The sequence below is a fragment of the Crocodylus porosus genome, unplaced genomic scaffold (assembly GCF_001723895.1).
Source record: "Crocodylus porosus isolate Cpor-Errol unplaced genomic scaffold, CroPor_comp1, whole genome shotgun sequence".
NCBI lineage: Eukaryota > Metazoa > Chordata > Crocodylia > Crocodylidae > Crocodylus > Crocodylus porosus.
The window spans coordinates 13,769,776-13,789,843 of NW_017728921.1; the positions used below are offsets into that span (position 1 = coordinate 13,769,776).

At 44.5% G+C, this 20,068-nt stretch overlaps 2 protein-coding genes across 6 annotated transcripts in view; one reads left to right on the forward strand and one right to left on the reverse strand.

The window, feature by feature from the left end:
- COMT (catechol-O-methyltransferase) overlaps positions 1-12,779 on the reverse strand; it is a 33,791-nt gene extending 21,012 nt beyond the window's left edge. The window contains exons 1-2 of one of the 5 annotated variants that reach the window (XM_019539036.1): positions 7,177-7,442; positions 356-441 (exon numbers count right to left, since the gene is read on the reverse strand). The gene's annotated coding sequence lies outside the window, so the exon portion shown is untranslated. Of the gene's footprint in view, positions 1-355; positions 442-7,176; positions 7,443-12,418; positions 12,599-12,704 lie in introns of those variants that run through there. The other 4 variants (XM_019539038.1, XM_019539039.1, XM_019539037.1 and 1 more) reach the window with 4 other exon arrangements.
- A 4,127-nt stretch (positions 12,780-16,906) lies between these two features.
- The window catches only part of TXNRD2 (thioredoxin reductase 2), a 39,163-nt gene continuing 36,001 nt past the window's right edge, over positions 16,907-20,068 (forward strand). Inside the window, exons 1-3 of the mRNA XM_019539034.1 lie at positions 16,907-17,043; positions 18,625-18,690; positions 19,261-19,317. Coding sequence (XP_019394579.1) covers positions 16,968-17,043; positions 18,625-18,690; positions 19,261-19,317 — 199 coding nt within the window. The 5' untranslated portion in view covers positions 16,907-16,967. The remainder of the gene's footprint in view (positions 17,044-18,624; positions 18,691-19,260; positions 19,318-20,068) is intronic.

Consider the following 20,068-nt stretch of genomic DNA (forward strand, 5'->3'; position numbering starts at 1 on the left):
CATTGGCCCTCTTCCAGTCCTCCGGTACCTCACCAGAGCACCACGAGTGCTTGTACAGCCGTGCCAGGGGTCCCGCAATGACCTCAGCTAATTCCCTCGGCACTCGGGGTGGAGATCGTCCAGACCAGCTGATTTAAATACATCCAGTCCCTCCAGACGTTCCCTGACTAGTTTGCTCAGTATATAAAGTCTAAACTACCTCTGTCTCTGGGTTGGGCTTTTGAAAGAGCAGTTAGGTTTAGCTCATCTTTATCCCATCTTCCCATCTTAACTACACCTGGATTTCTTCTCTCAAAACTATTCAACCCACAGTCCTCTCTCATGCACACAGGTGAGTTAGTAGAAAACATTTAACCTTTCTGTGGTGGATCAACACTTTCTTGCCACACCAGTTACTTCAGGCAAAATTTTCCAACCTATTACACCATGCCATTTGACAATCTGGCAATACAAGAAGCAGGTGTTTAGACAAGAAAGAATGGGAAACTAAAACCAAGTAGCAATACAGCTGATGAACTTTCTCTTTATCATAATCCTGTAGTCCTGAGGCACTTCACAGACTTGACCAATGGAGTCTAAACTCAAAAAAAAAAAAAAAAGTAAACTTAACTCAGGCAAGTTTAGCCACTGCTAGTGTAAAAGAGGGAATATATTTAATACTGCTCATCAGCACTACATAATACTTTAGCACAGGAAATAAATCCTCTGATCTGAGAATAATAAGAGAGTGTAGGTAGGGAAGTGGCAATGTGTTAATTCAGTGTTTGTTAAGAAGATACAGGTGAATTCAAACACTGAATCATCAGTGACACTTTTTGTGGCGCTTGGGCGTCTCTTAAGCATCTAACCCCGTCAAAAAGGGTTTGCAGCCAGGTGTGCAAACATTATTCACAAGATAAGCCCTGATATTTCAAACAGAAATCCATAGTTTTAAAAACTGTTAAGCGTTGTGGTCTTTCTGCAACAGAAGAATTGCTATATTTTTCTGTAGTCAAAAATCAAGTGCAAATGAAGAGCTGTCATTTACCAAGGGCTGCCTTGAGTCTATCAAGGGGTACCTTGAGACTAAAAAAAGGATGAGAACCACTGGTTTAACCGCATTTCGTTTGTCAGAACTAATGATCAAATCATGACTTTAAAATACAACTCAAAATTCATCTGTACCTTTATTTAGCTGTTAACCAATCAAAATCCAATAAAACAGTAATATTTTGAAAGGGGGAGTCATTTTCTGTTTGGGTTTTAAGTAGCCAAATTTTTAAAGAAAAGTAACTGGCAAAAAGAAAGGGGGGGGAGGAGGGCAAGGCATCTAGTAAAAGACCACCCAAGATGCACTTTTCTTAAAACAATGCAAAAAAGCCTTGTATGTGTTTTACCAGGAAGATAGTGGTGTGTAAAGTCAAAACAGTCAGAACAACATATCATAACTGTCGGTCTTATTCCTGTACAGCGGACTCCTCTATTGTTTTAACAGAGTGAAGCATTTTGTTACTAATCTAATTTACCAGTCACTTACAGATATTTCTCCAGTCAGACTGGTGAACACAGTTAAAACCTGTCTTGTACCTAGAGTTCCCTGGGGTGCAAAACTAATTGATTTTACCAGTGGGGCTCATCCATTTTAAGGTAATTCCCAGTGAGGAGACTCATTTTTTTTAAGCTGTCGCTGTTCCAGTGCTTCATAATAAATGTCTATGCTCCCCATATTCGTATCATGGGATAGTCTGAAGGGATTTGATACAAAATGATGAATGCTAGTAATAATCTGTTTTTTTTTCCATTCACACGGAAAAGTGTCCATTTGCTAACAAAGTGAAATGCTTGAAGGAGGAAAGTCAACAAGCTGTTTTAAAACGTTATTTGGTGGCTAAAAAGGAATGTGCGTCTTAGTTGCTTTGGTATAAGAAAGTCTGGATTTAATGATGCTTAAAAATGAGACATTAAGAAATGGAATGACTTAAATCCATATTAAAATGATTACTTATTAGAAAGCCTAATTTCTATAATTAACATTAATTTCTCAATGAATGCCCATAAACTTAAATCCAAACAAGCTAAGCAAACCAAATGATAATGTATCTTGTTTATCAGTATATCCTAGATTCAATCTCACAGCTTTGACCCCTAGTTGTGTAACCATAGTTGAAAATAATCACAAAATTTGCAGTAACATATAACAACAGCATGGTAGATACTGGAATATCTATTTTCTGTCACAGGGATGAGAGAATTTTGCAGCTTTGTGTCAAGGCATCTACTTTTTATCTTCCCCTTAACAACAGATGTCCTATATGACCTTGGGAAAGTGACCTAGCCTCTATGCCTCAATGATCCTTCCAGTAAGTGATAATTAATATTATTTTTTGTAATTAGCACAATGTTATTGAATTAAATTAATTTCTGTCTGAAAGGCATACCACTATGTCTGGATGCATGGCACTTGACAAGGACAAAGTGTTCTTATCTATATTTACTAAAGACATCCATTTGAGGATACACAGATCCCAAACACCAAGGTGACATTAATAGTCTTTACATTATGAATAACTGGTGAAAATGTGGGAACAAACAGTACTTTAAACACTTTCCTTAATCGATTTTGTCCCACTGATAAATCATCCCTTTGTGGAAAGATGATATTACATCTAATTCTGCTATCATTTTTCATGCATTTAATATAACTGCCAAGTGCCTGGTTGGTTGTTCGGAGTTTATTATGAGTCTCTAAGCAGCCAGTCAGTACTGTAGTGTTTTGATACAAGAGGGTTTATAATCCAATCTAGCTTTTATTAGCTCACATAACCTGGTGAATGGGGAGTGCTTGGTAAAGTTATACCATTCACCCTTCCTTTACAAAAGAATCTCTCCATTGGTCTGATGATATTGATGGTAATAGAAGCTGACTACAATAGAAGAGTGCCTGGGGATGACAGGGTCTGAACTCATTTCAGAAACATGGTGGCTAGTAGCCAGTGTCCACAGAGCAAAATGTAATAATAAGCAATTATAGAACATTCTTCTTCAGAGGCCATTCAAAATAACTGCTTAACTCTTATATCACTTCTGGGCAGTAGTTTTTATCCCCATTTCTCAGATGGTAAAACCGAGGTTCAAGAGGTTAATATCCAAGTTTTGCAAAGCTTGAGCCCACACTACATTAGAACACCTGATGCTCTTGTGAAAAGTCAAGATTTGCGTGTGTTTGCAAGCCAGGGGAATCTGTGTCAAAACCATGATTAGAATTTAAATTTCTGAGTTTCCCACATTGTGCGTAATTAAGACTATCTCTCTTACTATAGCATTCAGAAGATGCTTTTTCAATCTTTCCATGAAAGAAGGCTAGCAGACTGATTTGACAAAAAGGTTTTCATTAACCTCTGCCAAGCATTAGGTGTGGCTGTAGCAACTGCAAATTTATAGATGTGCTTTAAAAGGGGGGAAAAATCCTTAACTGAATATTTAAAAATGTGGAGCATATTTTTTCTCCTTCATTTTCTGACAAATGCAGAAATAAAACTAAAAGTGAAATGAGGTTTATATTCCTTCATGTGCAGAAATCAACATACAGCCAAATAGAAATAAACTGTGTATCAAAGAAAACCTTGCCTGGCCCTATCTGCTATTGTACAGTACAATGTAATTTCATATTCCATCACCATCTTGAAATCAAGGTAGATTCACTTTTTACCTTCTTTTTCCATTGACTGCTCTTCACACTAAATGTAAATTTTCTCTCTCCCTCTACACTTCAGTATTATAATTCAGCTTCATTACCATGGCTACAGAAATGTCAAACTTCCATTACCGCAAACTTCTGCTGATTTTATTTTTGTTCTAGTCCTTTTGCCTTTTATTTTCGTCTCTTTCTAGATTGAAATAATACAAATATAGGCTTCTTCTCATTGGATGACAGGGGGAGAACAAAAAGAAGTGCCTATTATGTATCAGGAACTTCCATCAATTAGCCTTTATAGGGGTGTTTAACTGCATTGCCCTGGAGAGATTCCAATTAAAATAATTACATTCTGACCATTTCAAACTCCCTCTGTTGTTCCTGTTGGCTAAACAGCATCCTTCTGCACTGACTATCCTAGAAATGGGATGGAGTGATCATGTGTTATTTAAAATGGATTACAGTTTTCAGTGGTGGAGAAAGTGATCCCCACAGAGCTCGGAGGCCTCTCCTCAGTCTGCCGACCTGTTCCATGATCCCATTGCAGGATTAGAACTATAATTTGGAAAGAAACCTATGGGGTCCTATGCACGTGCAGGGAGCCGGTTCCGACTTGCTGGAAATCCAGCGTGTTGGATCAGACTCAACTAATCAAGTCTGATGGAGCACAGAAATGAATGTACTCCAGCAAATGCCAGCATCACATGTATCAGTGTGTCTGTGCTGAAAAATGCTGGCAGGGTGCTTTGAACTAAAGCTTGGTTGATGAGTTTTAGATCAAAGCACGCCTCTGCCATTCTTCAGCATGAGGGACACTAATATACCTGATGCTTCAATGCTTTTAATTAGTTCAGCTCACTAATTAAAGTGCCTCCTGGAGCACATGTAAAAATGCCCTACTATTCTGTAGCTATCATGGGAACAACATTTTCGAGAGAAACTTATTTCTATTTCCTACTTATTCACTCTTTTCCGCACTTGTTTTGAACCATCCATAGGCCCAGTCTCTGCTGGACAATACTGGTCCGGCCCACAATGCACCGTGCATGCCTTCACCCACCTTTGTGAGCTGAGCAGGAAACGGTTTGCTCGAGTTCAAGATTCTTCTCATTCCATTTGGACGCGTTTGTGAAAAAACAGATCAGATATGCACTGCATCTCGCCCAGCCCCAAAATACCCATTTGTGCATGCTGGGGCTGCTGTCCTGGGGTGTGGTATCCCACCTGCAAGTCCCTGCTTTACCACATTCAGACCACGCTTAAACCTCAATCTTCTAGGCTCTAGGAGGGTTCCCTAACCACTAGGCGGTTGGCTAGGCTGGGGTTGAGGGATCTCTCTTAGTCTCTCCTGTCAGAGCTCTTTTGCTTTGTATAAATAAATATTCATTAGGCCAGAGAGATAAAGTAGCCTCTGGGTATGTCTACATGTCCTATTAATGCAGTTTGAGCTTACTGCACAGTAAATAAAGTGCAGTAAGCTCCCCCCGCCCGGAGCACATCTACATGTATGCCCATCAGGAGCAAATTTGCTCCCCATGCGAGCAGTTCAGTGTAGTGCTATTCCTGCCCTGCTCTGCCCCCCTACAGCACCCAGGATGAGCTCCAGGCTCCCCTGGGAGCAGCTGCAGGCTGGAAGGAGGCACTGGAGTCAGGCCTGGGCTTTATAGGGTGGGAGGAGCTGTCCCACCTCCAGGGCAGGTGCCTCTCAGCCCTGCACCCTGATCTGGGAAACTGTCCCCTGCCCCAGGCAGCCACCTCCTTCCCAGCCCTGCGCCCCTATGCCTGCCAGTCATTCGGGTGGCTAGAGCCCTCAGTTGGGAAAAGGGAGTGTGACTGAAGCAGAGCAGGGATTTGAAATGTGGTCTCAGATTCCAGGGGAGTGCCCTAAACACTTGGTTATTCTTGGGTGGAGAGTCAACTCTTGCTTTAGCTAGACCAGTGGTCTCCAACCCTTTTAAGTAGATCGTCTTTGGCATTTAGAAGTAACCCAAGACCTATCATGTGCCACCACCAGCCCAGCAGATAAGTCTGTGGGGAGGGAAGGGGAGGCAGATTCAGGCACAAGGAGAAAAAATTATTTGGGGGTGCACCTCCCCAGCACGTAAGTACCACCTGGCCAGGGCCCCACTGAACTTATCCTTGCTCCTGCCTCTGTGGCACTATCCCTCACCCTGGGGGCCTTGATCTAGCCCCTGCCCCCTCCCTCCCCCATGGACTGACCTGCTGGGCTGGGGCGGGTGCGTGCATGCGTGCACGCACATGGGCACCCCACTCCAGCCTTGGATCGACTCCAAGAGGCTCCGAGATCTACCGGTGGATCGAGATCCACTGGTTGGTGATCACTGAGCTAGACATTTTACACCCAAGGAATCTTTTCTGAAGAAAGTTTTGGGATCTTCCCCCCCCTGTAACTGATGTGGTCCTGCTGAACAAAGATCATTTTTGATGAACTGGCATGTTCTGTCCAAAAGGAAGTTTTATAAGAAAATTCCCAGCCAGCTCTAATTCCACAGATACTGCTGGAAGATTAACAAACAGCAGTAGACCGTAGAGAGTAACAAACACTGCTAGAGCAGTGCTAAACAAGTAAAACTAGAACTGCAGCATCAGGCCGATGAAGAAAAATGAAATAAAAAATATAGAATGGTTCACACATGTGCAGGTTGTAGCATTTGTGCCAAATATGACAGCACATTTTTGGAGATGCAAACTGAAGTCATGCACCAGATGATTTTTTTGCTGTATGCTAAACAATACAGCATTGAGCTAATGCATGAGAGCCCAAAACTGGAGCTTAGCAGCCTATTATTGTGATCCCTAGCCGAGCCCGTGCAGAAAAGAAACCACAAATCTAGAAACCTTGAATTAGAGTTTTAAAGCTTGTTTTAGATTTCATGCGGCAAGGTGTTGCTGGTAACACTGCCAAGGAAGTGTGGGGTTGTTTTTTAAATGTGCCTTTAATGGGCTGAGGCACTAGGGAGATATCCCATAAGCAGCAACAGTGCCTGCTACCAAAGTACTGGCTCGCTGCTCTCCCTGTTCAGAGGGAAGATGAGGGCTTTATAGTGTAGCTCCCTACTCCGAATGGAAACAAGCAGAAAAGACGACAACAGAGACACATTTACTAAACTCCCCCTCACAATCATAAATATAATTGCACATAACCTTGACTTGTGCTCAGCTTTGCCTTGAAAAGCAATTCAAATGAGTACTCAATTCTAGCATAGCTAGCCATAAATTACATGTTCGACTTTGGGCTATTGTATCTCGCTTCCTTCACCTGTCTGGGTTTACAGCATGCTACAAATGCATTACACATAAATATGTCCTTTTCTTCTTCTATGAAGGCTGTAGCTGCCCACGGACTAGCTTCACGACAGTGAGGGCCAGTCAAAAGCAAGGCAAAAACTGCTTCTTTATGCGCAGTACCATCTGAAAGAGTGGCTTACCCTATGATAATAAAGCATGTCAGATCCAAGACATAGGAAAATATAAATATGTACCTTTCTGAATATAGCAGAAGCTGTTCCCTCTGATCTTTTCCTGTGCTGCTCTGATGTAGATTTTATAGAATAAGAGTCCAGGAGCCTGCAGTCGTCTCAGTCACATTTGATCACATCACGGGAATAGCTTATGGGCTCTCTTACACACAGCTTCTAAAAGGAGCAGTATCCTTTTCCCCAACTCTTCATTACACAGATTACAGCAGCCATTTCTTAAAGGTGCTCAGCCCTGGAGTGACCTCAGAAGACACTATTTATCTTGGCTCTATCCTCTGGTGACACTGTTCTTCTTAATTGGCTGCTGCACAGTGAATGTTGCCAAAGTCAGGTGTGAGCCAAATTTATCCTCAGTTTAAAGCCAATGGGGTGACACCAGGGTTGAATTTGGCCTAAAGGAATTAATTCTCTTTTTCAGTCCAGGCTTATCACACCGTAGTTAATGCACAAATGGTAGCGACAAGACCCTTGCACGTCGATATACTGTAGTGCTGCCAGAGACTTATTTAATCCAATTGCTTAAGAGTATGAACTAGACAAGGAATGGAAAGTGATCCACGCATTATAACAGGGAGCAGCAGGCTGAAATAACACAGCTTGGTCTGAAGCAGGTCACCACTTCTACTCCAACACAGCCACCACTGCCACCTTCACAGGCTGCATAAATCTGGCCCACAGGCCATAAGTCACCTACCCATGCATTACAGAGTATTAAATACTACATTTATAGGTTGGACTTAGAAAACTATTCTGCAGATTGTGTTCCTCCAAGTGTGATATTACACTGGGGTGTCAAGTCTCTTTCCTTTATGGCAGGACAGTTGAATAGCAACTCACCAAACAGCAGGAGAAAAAAATGAAAAACCATTTCTGATACAGCCGGGATCTGACTGAATTGTTTCCCCCTCTTTATTGTCTCTGGGAATCTTAGTACGTCTGGAAGGCAGCACACTTTCTACAGAGCTGTCCCAGGAGCTGATCTAAAGAGGGACTGCACAGACGCTCTTAGATCTGTTCTATGTAATATTTTTGTATTGATGTATAGTTAGGGGTACTTTTTACCAGTAGTTACATTGATATAGTATCTAGCATGGATGTGTGAAGCTAGACTGATATATAAAGCTGACCTATCCTTTTAGAGCAAAATTCACTTATTTTCCCAGAAACGTACAGAAAAAATCTTTACATCACTCTAACTGCCTCTAAATAAGGAGGTTGGGGATAACCTTAAAGAGGTACAACTTCTGAGTTTTGATTTGGTCTTGGAAAATGAGTTAGGCAGTCAACAGTGAACACAAGAGATTAAAGCCTGATTTTTAAAACCCTGAACAAAGCAAATACAGAGAGAAATGACAACCAGACACCTATAGCTCAAGTGAAGCACTTCCCTCCTCCTTTTGAGCCTTCTACTTTCAGAATATTATTTGATTTTTTTTTCTGTATGTGTGCTTGCTATTTTCCAAACTCAAGTTAATTTCCTTTACTGAGAAAGATGTGATAAAGAACTTTGAAAAAAAAATGTAGCTCATACAAACTAGGACACTGTGTGGATGATATCTGATGGGAAGAGTTAACAGACAAGAAAGGTGCCCAGCAATATTGCACTCGAAAATTTACCAGAACAAGAGAAGCAACAGTAGTGTAATGCAGGGGCCAGAGGGAGAGGGAGGAAGGGCAAATGGGATAGCCACCCCAGGCTCTGTCTTTGTGAAAGTACACAAAAATAGCTGCAACCAGTGGCAGCTGAACATGCCACTGTGATTGGCACCGTAGCAGCTGGCACCACCCTGGGCACTGTGCAGCTGCCCAGTTACACCTCTGAGAAGCAGCATAGACTACTTAGTGAGGCTGTTCAGTGCTTGTCATGCCAACCAGAGTCCAAATCACAGAGAAGTACGGCTAGATGGGACCCCTGGAAAGTCTCATCCAACCCCCTGCCTGAGGCAGGAACATCCCCATCCAAACCATCCCACACAAATCCTTACCTAACCTATTCCTAAAACTACGCAATCACTAGGGTGACCACCCATTCCCAACTGGGTGGAACAGCCCTGAAATTTAAAGAACAAGTCCCTGTCCTGGGCTGAATGGCTCCGGGACAGCATTTGTCCCAAATGCCCCAGTATGGTGCAGTGATCTGGGTTTTCCAAAAACCACAGGTTTCCCCTTGCAGGTTGGCATGGTTTCAGTCTGCAAGGGGCCGCTTGGGGCTGGAGACAGTGGGACACAGAGGGTGCCACATGCACATGTGCATGCACACACAGACCTGCAGGCAAGTCTGATGGCAGGGAGGGGGACAGATGGAGACCCCCATGGTGTAGGAGGGAGTGGGGCAGGGTTGGGGGCACTGCCCAGCCAGGGCACTGCATGGGGCCCAGGGCAGGAATGTGTGGCTGCAGGGCCTGGCTGGGGAGCAGGATGGAGCCCACTCCCCGCTGCTGCGCACATTCCTAGGGAGGGGCCATGGGGGAACATGCCCCCCCAGATTTGTATGTGGGGCAGAAGAGGAGGTGGTCTTGGGGTTTCCTGCCATGCTGTCTTGGCCAGCGTGGGGCTCCTTGGGGAGGGCAGCAGGGTGGAGAGCCCCGAGCCTGGAGCAGGCAGTCCAAATCCCCTCCTGCCTCCCATGGGCTCTGCTCTGCTCAGCTCTGCTTCAGGGAGAGGGTTTCAGAGGGGAAAGGTGGGCATGTGTCCCGCCTTCCAATTTGGAAAAGGTGGCCACCCTACAATCAACCCTCGTGCACAGCTACAAGGCACAGCATCATAACCTACCCCAGGTAAATCAGAGGGCTGTTAGTGTCCTGTTGCTACAAGGGTTTTTTTAAATATGCTCTAGAGATCCAAGAAAGAAGACCACTCTGCTACAGAAAAAGGCAAAAAAAAAAAAGTCATAGTCTGTACCAAATTGACCCCATGGGTAAAATTCCTTACTGACCCCAAATGTAGCAATTGGTCTGATCCTGAGCAGAGGGGCAAGACCCTCTGGCCAGAAACCTCCCAGTTTTAGTCCTAGCAGGAGCACTGACAAACCCCAGTCAAAATCCCCAGCTTTACCTGCAGCCAACACCCAGTACTTTTGAGGAAAGTGAAAAAACACCCCTATTGTATAGCAACCGGAAAGAGAAAAAAAATCCTTTCCAGCCCCATGCAGCAACTAGTAAAGCTCAGAAGTTTGGGAAATACCCAGATACCCATAGTACAGACATAGCTATGCCTAAATCATCCCTGACCAATCCTCCCCTTAAATACCTCCAGTGATGGAGATTCTGCAACTTCCTAGGCCATCTATTCCACTGCCTCACTTCTAACTGAAGTTTTTTCTTGATAACCAATCTAAACCGACTTTGCTAAAACTTTAAGCCACTGGTTCTTGTCCTGCTCTGTATAGCAAGAGAAAAGGTATTACTCCCTCATCTTTATGGCATCCCTTCAGATATCTGAAGACTGCTAGCATGTTCTTTCTTAATCGCCTTTTCTACCATCTGAACATGTCTATTTCCTTCTCTCCTCGCATGACTTGCCTTCCAAGAGCAGAGACATAGTTAGCATGCGAGTCTGAAGTGCTATGCTATACACCTCTGATTTAGTTAGTCTACAAGGTGCAAATCTGCCCTGCCTTTTGCCTTCCAAGCCCTTTATCATTTTTTGTCACTCACCTCTGAGCCCCCTCTAACTTCTCCACATCATTTAAAAATGTGGAGCCCAAAACTGCATGCAGTACTCCAGATGAGGCCTAATCAGTGCCAGGTAAAGAGGCACTATCACTTCTTGTGCCTTGTATCTAATGCTCCTGTTGATGCAGCCCAGAATTGAATTTGTTTTTTGTGCAGCATCTAAAATGTTATTTTTAGAGTGAAAATCCTCTTGCTTTGAAGGTTTGCTGACTTCTCATGAAAAAGACTGGATGGAGACAATTTAAGATCATCACATTTCTCTATCTCCCCCCTCCCTTTCTTATGTAACTTGACTCATTTACATAAAATGAAGATTTTTTTTTTTGCTTTAGATTTCATTTTCTCCTGCTGTTTCTTCCTCACTTGAAATCAATTAGCTATTGAGGAGGTACCACAAACAAAAAAATTAAAATTCAGTTCAGGAAGGAATAAAGAGAATAAGCTGCTGATCTTCTAAACAACAGAAAAAGCCTATTTCCAGCAAAAGTTTTTGTTATTAAATTAAGGAACCTGAAGTATTGAAAAAAAAATATAAAATATGCTGGAAAGTTTCTAAATAGAACCCTTTTAATTTTGACTGTCAGCAGCTATTTCAAAGTAGAAGAAAACTATTTTAAAAGAAAATGATGACGTGTCTTGATGAGGTATTTTAAACAATATGGTGTCACTGACTTTTCTTTGAAATGAATACAAATAAGAGTGAAATTACATTATGACTTAGTTTAATTTTGGAAACACAACTTAGTTCCTTTTAGCTGTATCTTCCTATTTTACATATATAATCCCAAATTTTCAATGCGGGAAAATCCCCAGGTTTTAACAAAACAGTGGGGCCTATAGAGTCTTTACATCATGGGGGTGGGGGGCTTTAAATATCAATCGCTGTCTCTGGTATTTCTATACAACGATTATGAATTTTAACCACTTAGACATATTAAGCTCTTACAAACATTGACATACTTCACCGTTCTTTCAAACTGCAAGCTTCAACTAAAGATCTCTTTCCATGCCAATGTCACAGCAGGACAACTATAAAAACTGCATATAATTTACAATTTCTGTAAACCACAAAGCAAAAGAACCAGAACTCAAGGATTCTTAATCCACAACTCTTCAACTGAAATTTCTCGTGCAGACAACCACAAGCCATTTTGACTGCTTTTTCCATATCTGTGTCTCTATGGAGTGAGTAGATATCCTTTATGTATCAGGAAACCTCTCAGACTATGGTGTTTCCCATACGCTTATCTGGTTTGCAGCACCGTACCTAGACTCCTGGTGGCCCTGGGTGAACTTTTAGTATCAGGCCTCCCTTCACCAGAGATAATGATAATAATAATTATATTTTCACCATTTTCGGGCCCCCTTTCTGTCCAGGCCCCAGGTGGCCACCCAGTTTGCCCATGCCTGTGTCCGGCCCTGCTGGTTTGACTATGATCCATGTCGTCTACTGATGGCTAAAGAGCCAGTCACTTCAATCCTGCTGTCACCAGCCCGTCACACTGCCGCTCTTGACTTTCTGCGCCCTCTCCTATCACACCCACACAGACAAGCCCATTCCTTTCGCTTACACCATTCCTGTACCTTTCGTGCAATTCTCAGAGGATTCACTTTCTCCTGCACCTCCACAGATTAGATCAGGCTCCACAATGGCCGTCGACCACAGAAAAGGACATGTCTGGGACCACAAGTGAGGCTGAAAATAATTGCGAAGTCTTTCCTGTCTGCGGAGGAATGTTTAGCTCAACCCAAGAACCGGTTCCACCGCCCTGCGTAGGCTGTACAGTAAGGCAGGACTTCTGTACTTCACCTCCCACCCCTGCCAAACAATGATAACGGGACAAGGACAGACACTACCTTCCTCGCGCCCCAGAAGTATTGGATTCCTCCTCTTTTCTTTGCAGCAAGTGGAGATAGGAAATGCTATGCAAGTATAAGGGGAACAGAGCCAAAAAAAAAATTGGAAAGACAAAACAGTTTGAGTTAATGATTAAACTGTTGCAAAATCATTATATGCAGGATGTCGCAAACTGACTCTCTGTGTGAAAACTGTTAATGTTTCACTCACACACAACAAAATCCTTCATGACAAAGAGGCAGTAACTTAAAAATTGTCTTTAAGATTAATCCAAAAATAAGAGAGTCTGCCTCTTGGCAGCATTGTTTTTGGCTCAGAAAACACAGATTTTAAGTACGTGTCAGATATGTGTTGAGTTTATTTAAAAAAAAATCATAGCCACATTACATTGTCAGGTCCCTGTGCGTTATCAAACTATATTATTTACAATATGTTGAAAAAACATCTCCCTTGCAAATAAATGCAGTGACAACTAAAACTGAAAATTACGGCCAAAATTAAAAAAAAAAAAATGGCTGGCTACAACTGGCAAAACCCAGACAATATGAAGCTGAATCCAATAGCTTGTCTTTTAAGAAGTTTGTTTGCAGCCCAGATTTCTAAAAGAAAGTCTTCTTCCATAACAAGCAGACAGCTCCAAGGAAGAGCAAATGTGACGTCAGTGCAACCTGTCAGCACAAGACAGTTCTGAGCGTGGCTCTGCAAGGGTTTTCAAAAGATGGTTAGCCATGTTAGTCTGATGTCAGGAAGAAGGCAGGGCAGGGTGGTATCTTGGTGTGTTGTTACACGTGCTGCCCTTCTTCATTAGAGTGTTTTTTTCTAATGCTTATTAAACTGTCACAAAAATCACGTGGATGTCAAATCAGCCCACTGGGAAGTGAAAAAATATACATATCCGAACTGCAGTAGAGTCTGCTGATCCTGAATAGGCTTCACCAGCCATCTTTGGATACACAGATACAATAATCATGGAAGACTATCACCCTCGACTGCGAGGGATTGGCGAAGTAAAAAATAAAAGGAGAGAGAAAGCTGACGTTCCATCTTAAACAGGTAGCCCAACCAGTAGCTCAAAAGCTACCACTTGATACCAATAATTCTGAATCAGATTATGGTAACTGCAGCAACACCTCCTCTCCACTGCTAGTGCAGATCCTTTCCGCCTCGGCCTCACGTGTGGATCTGGGATAGACTGTACTGATTGGTCTTGTGGAATTTTTTGGCCAGAGACAGAATCCGCCCTTTGATCTTGTGTTACGAAACACAGCGGTGGCCTTTGATCGTGTTTATGCTTGTGGGAACCAGAAAGAATGGGCAGAAAGTTGCTAAGTTTCCCCTCAGGTAAGGGCCATGTCCTAGCTCCTACCTGTGGCATCCCAGAGGACTCCACCATTTTGGCTTGTAAAACAACAATTAAGATAAACCCACGCAGGAAAAGTAGCTTCATCTTTCTGGTAGACTGGCCGTGACCTTGGGCTTTGTGTATATCACCTATTTCCTGAAAAGATGGATACAGCAGGAATACAAGACAGCTCGGTTCAAGTCCATTTTACTTTTCATTCATGGTCACCTGCCACCCTGCCTACGGACCATAAATGATTGGTTTGGGAATGCCCCCAAGCTTTTGCATCTAGAAACGCTCTGTTCAGGGCTGCTTCAGGGATGTATTTGGTAGCTGTGTTGGTCCAAAAAAAAAAAAAGCAAAAATGTAGAACTCTTGGTTCAGAGATGATACCTTTTATTAGACCAACAGTTGGTCTAATACAAGGTATCACCTCTGAACCAAGAGTTCTAGATTTTGGCATTTCTGTTCAGATTCTGTCTTTTCAATTCATTTTTCTTTTAAATTATATTTCTCTAAGTGTGCTATTGCTGAAGCAGGCAAAGATATTTGTTGTGACTTACAAACTATTGCTACAGGAAGTAATGTGACAATGTTAAAAAACATGCTTAACAGCAGGGACGCCACACAATTTCTCAATCATTTCTCCAAGTGTTTCCAGTTTTCAATTTGGGGTATTCAGACCAATTATTAATAGTGAGCAAAAAAGGTTAATCCACAACTGAACATTTCTAGCCACATCTGGTGGTGTCCTCAAACTCTCACAACTTCCTTTCCCTCTTTTTAATTCCCCTCTGTCCCTCTTCATTCTCCAGCCCAAGAACTCCTCGGTGCTGCATGGGACTGATTACATCTCAAGCCTGAGATGGCTCAGGCCCAGCAGGATGGATGCTGCCCCCTTTTGAACTAACCGGTGATGCGCAGGGCAACCAAAGGAGACACGATGATTAAGGACACATGCTCCCATGCTCTCACTCTCTGACTGCTCTCACAGGAGCAAAGGCTAAAGCTGTAGGTCCCAGACTCAGATCCATCTACCTTGGTTGAGTATACATAACTTGTGAATTATTACCGTGTCTTTGTTGCCACGTAGCCTCTGGTTGCACCACTGAACTGGCCAATAGCTAGACTTTTTGAATGAATAAAATGGTTTTTTTGTTGCCTTTGGCATTATTTGGACTCATGACTGCTTTGTGTTCCTGTAGTCTTTCACCAGGGATGGTCAAAAGGCTTTGCAAATCTCATTATACCTCTGTGAGATAAATCAGTGCTGTTTTTCCTCATTTCAGGCTGGACATAAGGAAGAACTTCTTTACTGTCTGAGCCCCAGAGGCCTGGAACAGACTGCCGCCAGAGGTGGTGCAAGCACCTACTCCGGACTCCTTTAAGAGACATTTGGACATTCATCTTGCTGGGATCCTATGATCCCTGCTGACTTCCTGCCCCCGGGGGAGGGGGCTGGACTCGATGATCTTCCGAGGTCCCTTCCAGCCCTAATATCTATGAAATCTATTTTCAGGTAGGTAACATGAGGCACAGATAAATGAAATCTCATCCAGGTTTGCACATGAGAAAGCAGCAAGGTCAGATTAGATCCTGCTCATGCCCTGTTAAATCGCTGCTGCTCAGAAGGGTAAATTGCTGGGTGTGGGGATGCGCACACCTGCAGCAAGCCTGCTTCCAGCTCTTGTACAGCTAGCTCAGGTGTCTCTCCATTACGCTGCTGTGAATTAAAGCAGAAGTACCTTTAAGGCAAACTCGCGCCCTCACCTCAGTGCCAGTGGAGGCTGCACCCATTCACATAGCTGGTGTTGTGCTCTCTGGGCCAAGGAGTGTGATTCAGGAGAAGTGGGGTTGAGCATTTCATCAGCCTCCCTCAAGCTCGTGGTGGCTGTGAGTTATTGCCTCGGGAACGCTGCCGGCACCATTGGGAGGGGACCTGAAGAACTAGCTCTGCGGCATCTGTCGAAGGATGCCTCCCTCTGCTGTAGGCCACAGCCCTCCACTCCCCCCTAAAACAGCGCGGTCCTCCCAAATGGCCAGACTTCAAAATGAAGACACGGGATTGTCGAGACAATCAATGGCTTGAGAGGGTTTCTGAGCTCATGCCCATTGTCCGCAGTATTTCTTTCCTCCTGCTGCTCCGGCTCTGCGCCCTTGTGTTATTAGGAGCGCGGCCGTGAGGCCAGAGCCAATTTCGATGATTTCCAGAAGGTGCCAACAGGCCCAGCAGGCAAATCCCAACAGTGCCAAAGGGACTGTTTTGAAAGAGAAAAGGCCACTGCTGCCTCCCTGCAAGCGTGCAGCACAGGACAGCTGCGAGGGGAGCGGCTGGGGACCCCGAGCGAAGCCCTGTTTTATGGCATGGGGGGCTGTAAGCTTGTTTCCAGGGGGAAGCTCCCGATGCAAAATGTAAGTGAACACCCCCGCCCCCGAAACTCTGTTGGGTGCTGCAGGGAGGAGAGGGGTGAGATGGAACTGGGGAATGCCCTTGCCCAAAGGGTATGCAATGGTGCAGCACCAGGCTGCAACACCTCCCCTACCCAACAAGCCTGAGAAGAGCTGTAAGCCACTGTGCAGCCTCTGTTCCCTGACAGTCTCCGTAAAGCACTCGTCCCTGCAGAGCTCGTGTACCCATTTTACAGGCGAGCAACTGAGGCCCAGGCAAACACGGCGGCGCTCACGCGGTGGAGCCGGGAATCGAACCCACCGCTCCTCGTCCCTCCCACGTGACCCCGCGGTCCCCGCCCCCTGACCTAGTGCGACCTGCGCGCTGGGCCGCTGCTGCCTCCTCCCGGCCGGGGAGGTGAGAGTGGTGCCTCGCAGCTGCCGCCTCGGAGTGCATTCCCGCTCAGGCACTGCGTAAGGCAGCCCGGCGAGCTGGGGTCCTCGGCGCGGCGGAGCCTCTGTGCCGTACAACATGGCGGCGCTCTGTCGGGGGCGGAAGCAGCTCCTGCGTGTGGCCGGGCTCCGCCGTACGGCGCGGGCCCTGTCAGGTACGGGGTGCCCCGCACCCGCATACCCCTGCTCCTGCGTGGGGGGGGCCTGTACCTGTGCCTGGCGCTCGGACCTGCCGCCCTATCTTTTTTGGAGTCAGGAGGGAATAGCTCGGTGGTTGTAATAAGTTCAGTGCACGGGCTGGCTCTGAACATGCTGCGCAGGGCTCTTGTACCTATTTCACAGGCGAGCAACTGAGGCTCAGACAGACCTGGGTCGACTCCCCCTCCGCTTGCCCATCAAAATGCGCGTGGAAAGATAGCTCTGTTCTTATTGCCTCTTCCGGGGCAGAGCCAGATTCAACAAAACCCTCGGGGTGAATTTGAGAAGGTCCCCAAGAAAGGCCCTGGGTAGGGCTGTGCTCACCTGATGGGGGCTGCTGTTGTGTTCAGGAGGTCTTTGGCCCACTGGTGTCCTTGGGGGAGAAACAAAACAAACCAAAAACCAGTCCAAAAACCAATCCGGTGCTGCTTTGAGTCATTCGGGGTGTTTCATAGGTTGCTGGAGGGGAGGTTGTTGGGTCCGGCCCCCTGCACCAAGCAGGGAAGGTAACTGGGGGTCAGGTGACCCCAGCGAGGTGACTGTCTTGTCTCCTCTTGAAGATTTCGAGGGTAAGCGATTGCACCACCTCTGGGGGGAGTTTATTCCACAATCTGGACACCCAGACTAGGAAGAAATCTGTATTTGGACCTGCCTAAGGAACACAGCAGAGGCCACAATAAGACTCTGTAGCATAATTCACACCTTGTGAAGCATGGCCGCTATACGGCAGGGCAAGATCCATGTGTCCATGTAAACCCTCGTTTACCATCGGGCGAAATCCATGTGTCCGCGTAAACCCTGAGTCTACCTGCCTACCAAGAAAACTCTCAGGACTGAAATGCGTAATAGGACGAAAGCCTAGGAGCAGGTTTTGTGTGTTCTTCGTGTTGCCATCGATGCTTGTGGAGTTGAGCGTGGACTGATGGCAGTCGCTCTGAAAGATGAGACTGGGGAAATCTGTTGGTGACTGTCAGTAGAAATCTGTTGTTTCTGCCTTTGTGAATTTATCTAATTTTAAACCAGTTTTGTGAATGTATGGGAGGATGTGAAGTAAACTGCTCGCTTTGCTTGCTTCCGACCAAAAAATAAATATTTGAAATTAAAAAGTGCCCCCTGTATCTTTGCAACAACGTTGGTCGACCAAAGGCTTAGGCAGGGCCATTTTCACTGAAAAATATATCTGTGGAAACTGTAATAAAAGAACTATGATGCTTCTGTTGATAAAATATAGCTGTTTTGTTAACCTCTGAGATTTATCTTGAGATGGGGCGTTCTCAGTGTAAATTCTACCTTTTTCATGCTTTATCTTCCTTGTTATTGCCTGCAATTCATTCCTGAAAACAGACTTCGTTTGGTTTGTTTCACTTGATGGTTTTCATACACTAGCCTATTTTTGGTCTGGTGGTCAGTACAGTGTAACTATAAGATGTTATCCTGTAGAACACAATAGTGCAGTCAAACGAACAGGAAGTCATCACTTAATGTACCTCTCCCATTTTTTCTTGTTTCTTCTCCTTTGGTCCGTGTTCCTTTCCTAGACAAGAACGAGTATGATCTTCTGGTGATTGGTGGTGGTTCTGGTGGTCTTGCCTGTGCAAAAGAAGGTTAGTATCTGTAAAGAGATATTAAATTCTGTAAAATTAGAAGTCTTTAATTTTAAAGGATAAGTTTAGTGATCTCAGTATTACCTCTGCTGGCTTCCTTCAGGGTGTAGGTAATGAAGTGTACTAATGTACTTCACTCCCTACAGGTAAATCATGAATTAATTTCCTAAGAACCTGCTCACAGATGGGAGAAAAAAAGTGGGCACATTTGCTTCCTTCCCTCTCCCCCACCCTTGCCTTATCCTTCTTTATATTCCTGCTTCAGGGGTATCTGGGATTTTAAACTACAGCTGTGAAGTAAGAATTTATGCTATACACTTCAGCAGCTATCTTTTTCTTTAATTTTGATTATGCCCTTTGGTGGTTTACACACTAAAGCAAAGGTTATTGAGGTTAAAAAACAAACCAAACAACTGTTGGAAGTATCAGGGAATACCCTCCTTGCTAACTATATTTGACATGGACAGTCTGGTATTTTTCCCCAGTGCTACAGCACTAGCTGATAATTAGTGTCATGTGTTTCTCCCTTCCCTAAAAATTCCTCATCCTGTGTGCATTTTTGTTTTGAAGCTGCCCAGTTTGGAAAGAAGGTGGCTGTTTTAGACTACGTGGAGCCTTCTCCTAAAGGTATGAACATCAGATAAGCTTGTTTTTTTTGTTATAGCAGTAGTATTAAAAAAAAAATCTGTATCCAAACAAACTAGTGCTGTACCTTCTCAGAAATGGTGTTTAGCATTATTGACACACCCTTAACAGTTGTAGCTTTGCCCATAAATGTTGATAACAAAACCTTTGATGTGAGGAAAAGCAGACTTTGGACCTCAGAGTATAAAAATACTGATGGGCTTAGTTAATATGTGATTATTTAGCTTGTGTTTGTTTGATGTATAAAACACAGATGTTAGGGTCGGAAGGGACCTCAGTAGATCGTTGAGTCTGACCCCCTGCATAGACAGGAAAGAGTGCTGGGTTCAGAGGACCCCAACCAGATGTCTGTCTTACCTCCCCTTGAAGACCCCCAGGGTAGGGGAGAGCACCACCTCCCTTGGGAGCCTGTTCCAGACCTTGACCACTAACTGTGAAGAAGTTCTTCCTAATGTCCAGTCTAAATCTGCTCTCTGCTAGCTTATGGCCATTATTTCTTGTGACCCCCAGGGGTGCCTTGGTGAGTAGAGCCTCACCAGTTCCCTTCTGCGCCCCTATGATGAATTTATGGGCAGCCACAAGGCCACCTCTCAACCTTCTCTTGCAGAGGCTGAAGAGGTCCAGGTGCCCTAGTCTCTCCTCATAGGGCTTGGCCTGCAAGCCCTTAACCATACGAGTGGCCCTTCTCTGGACCCTCTCCAGGTTATCCACATCCGTCTTGAAATGTGGCACC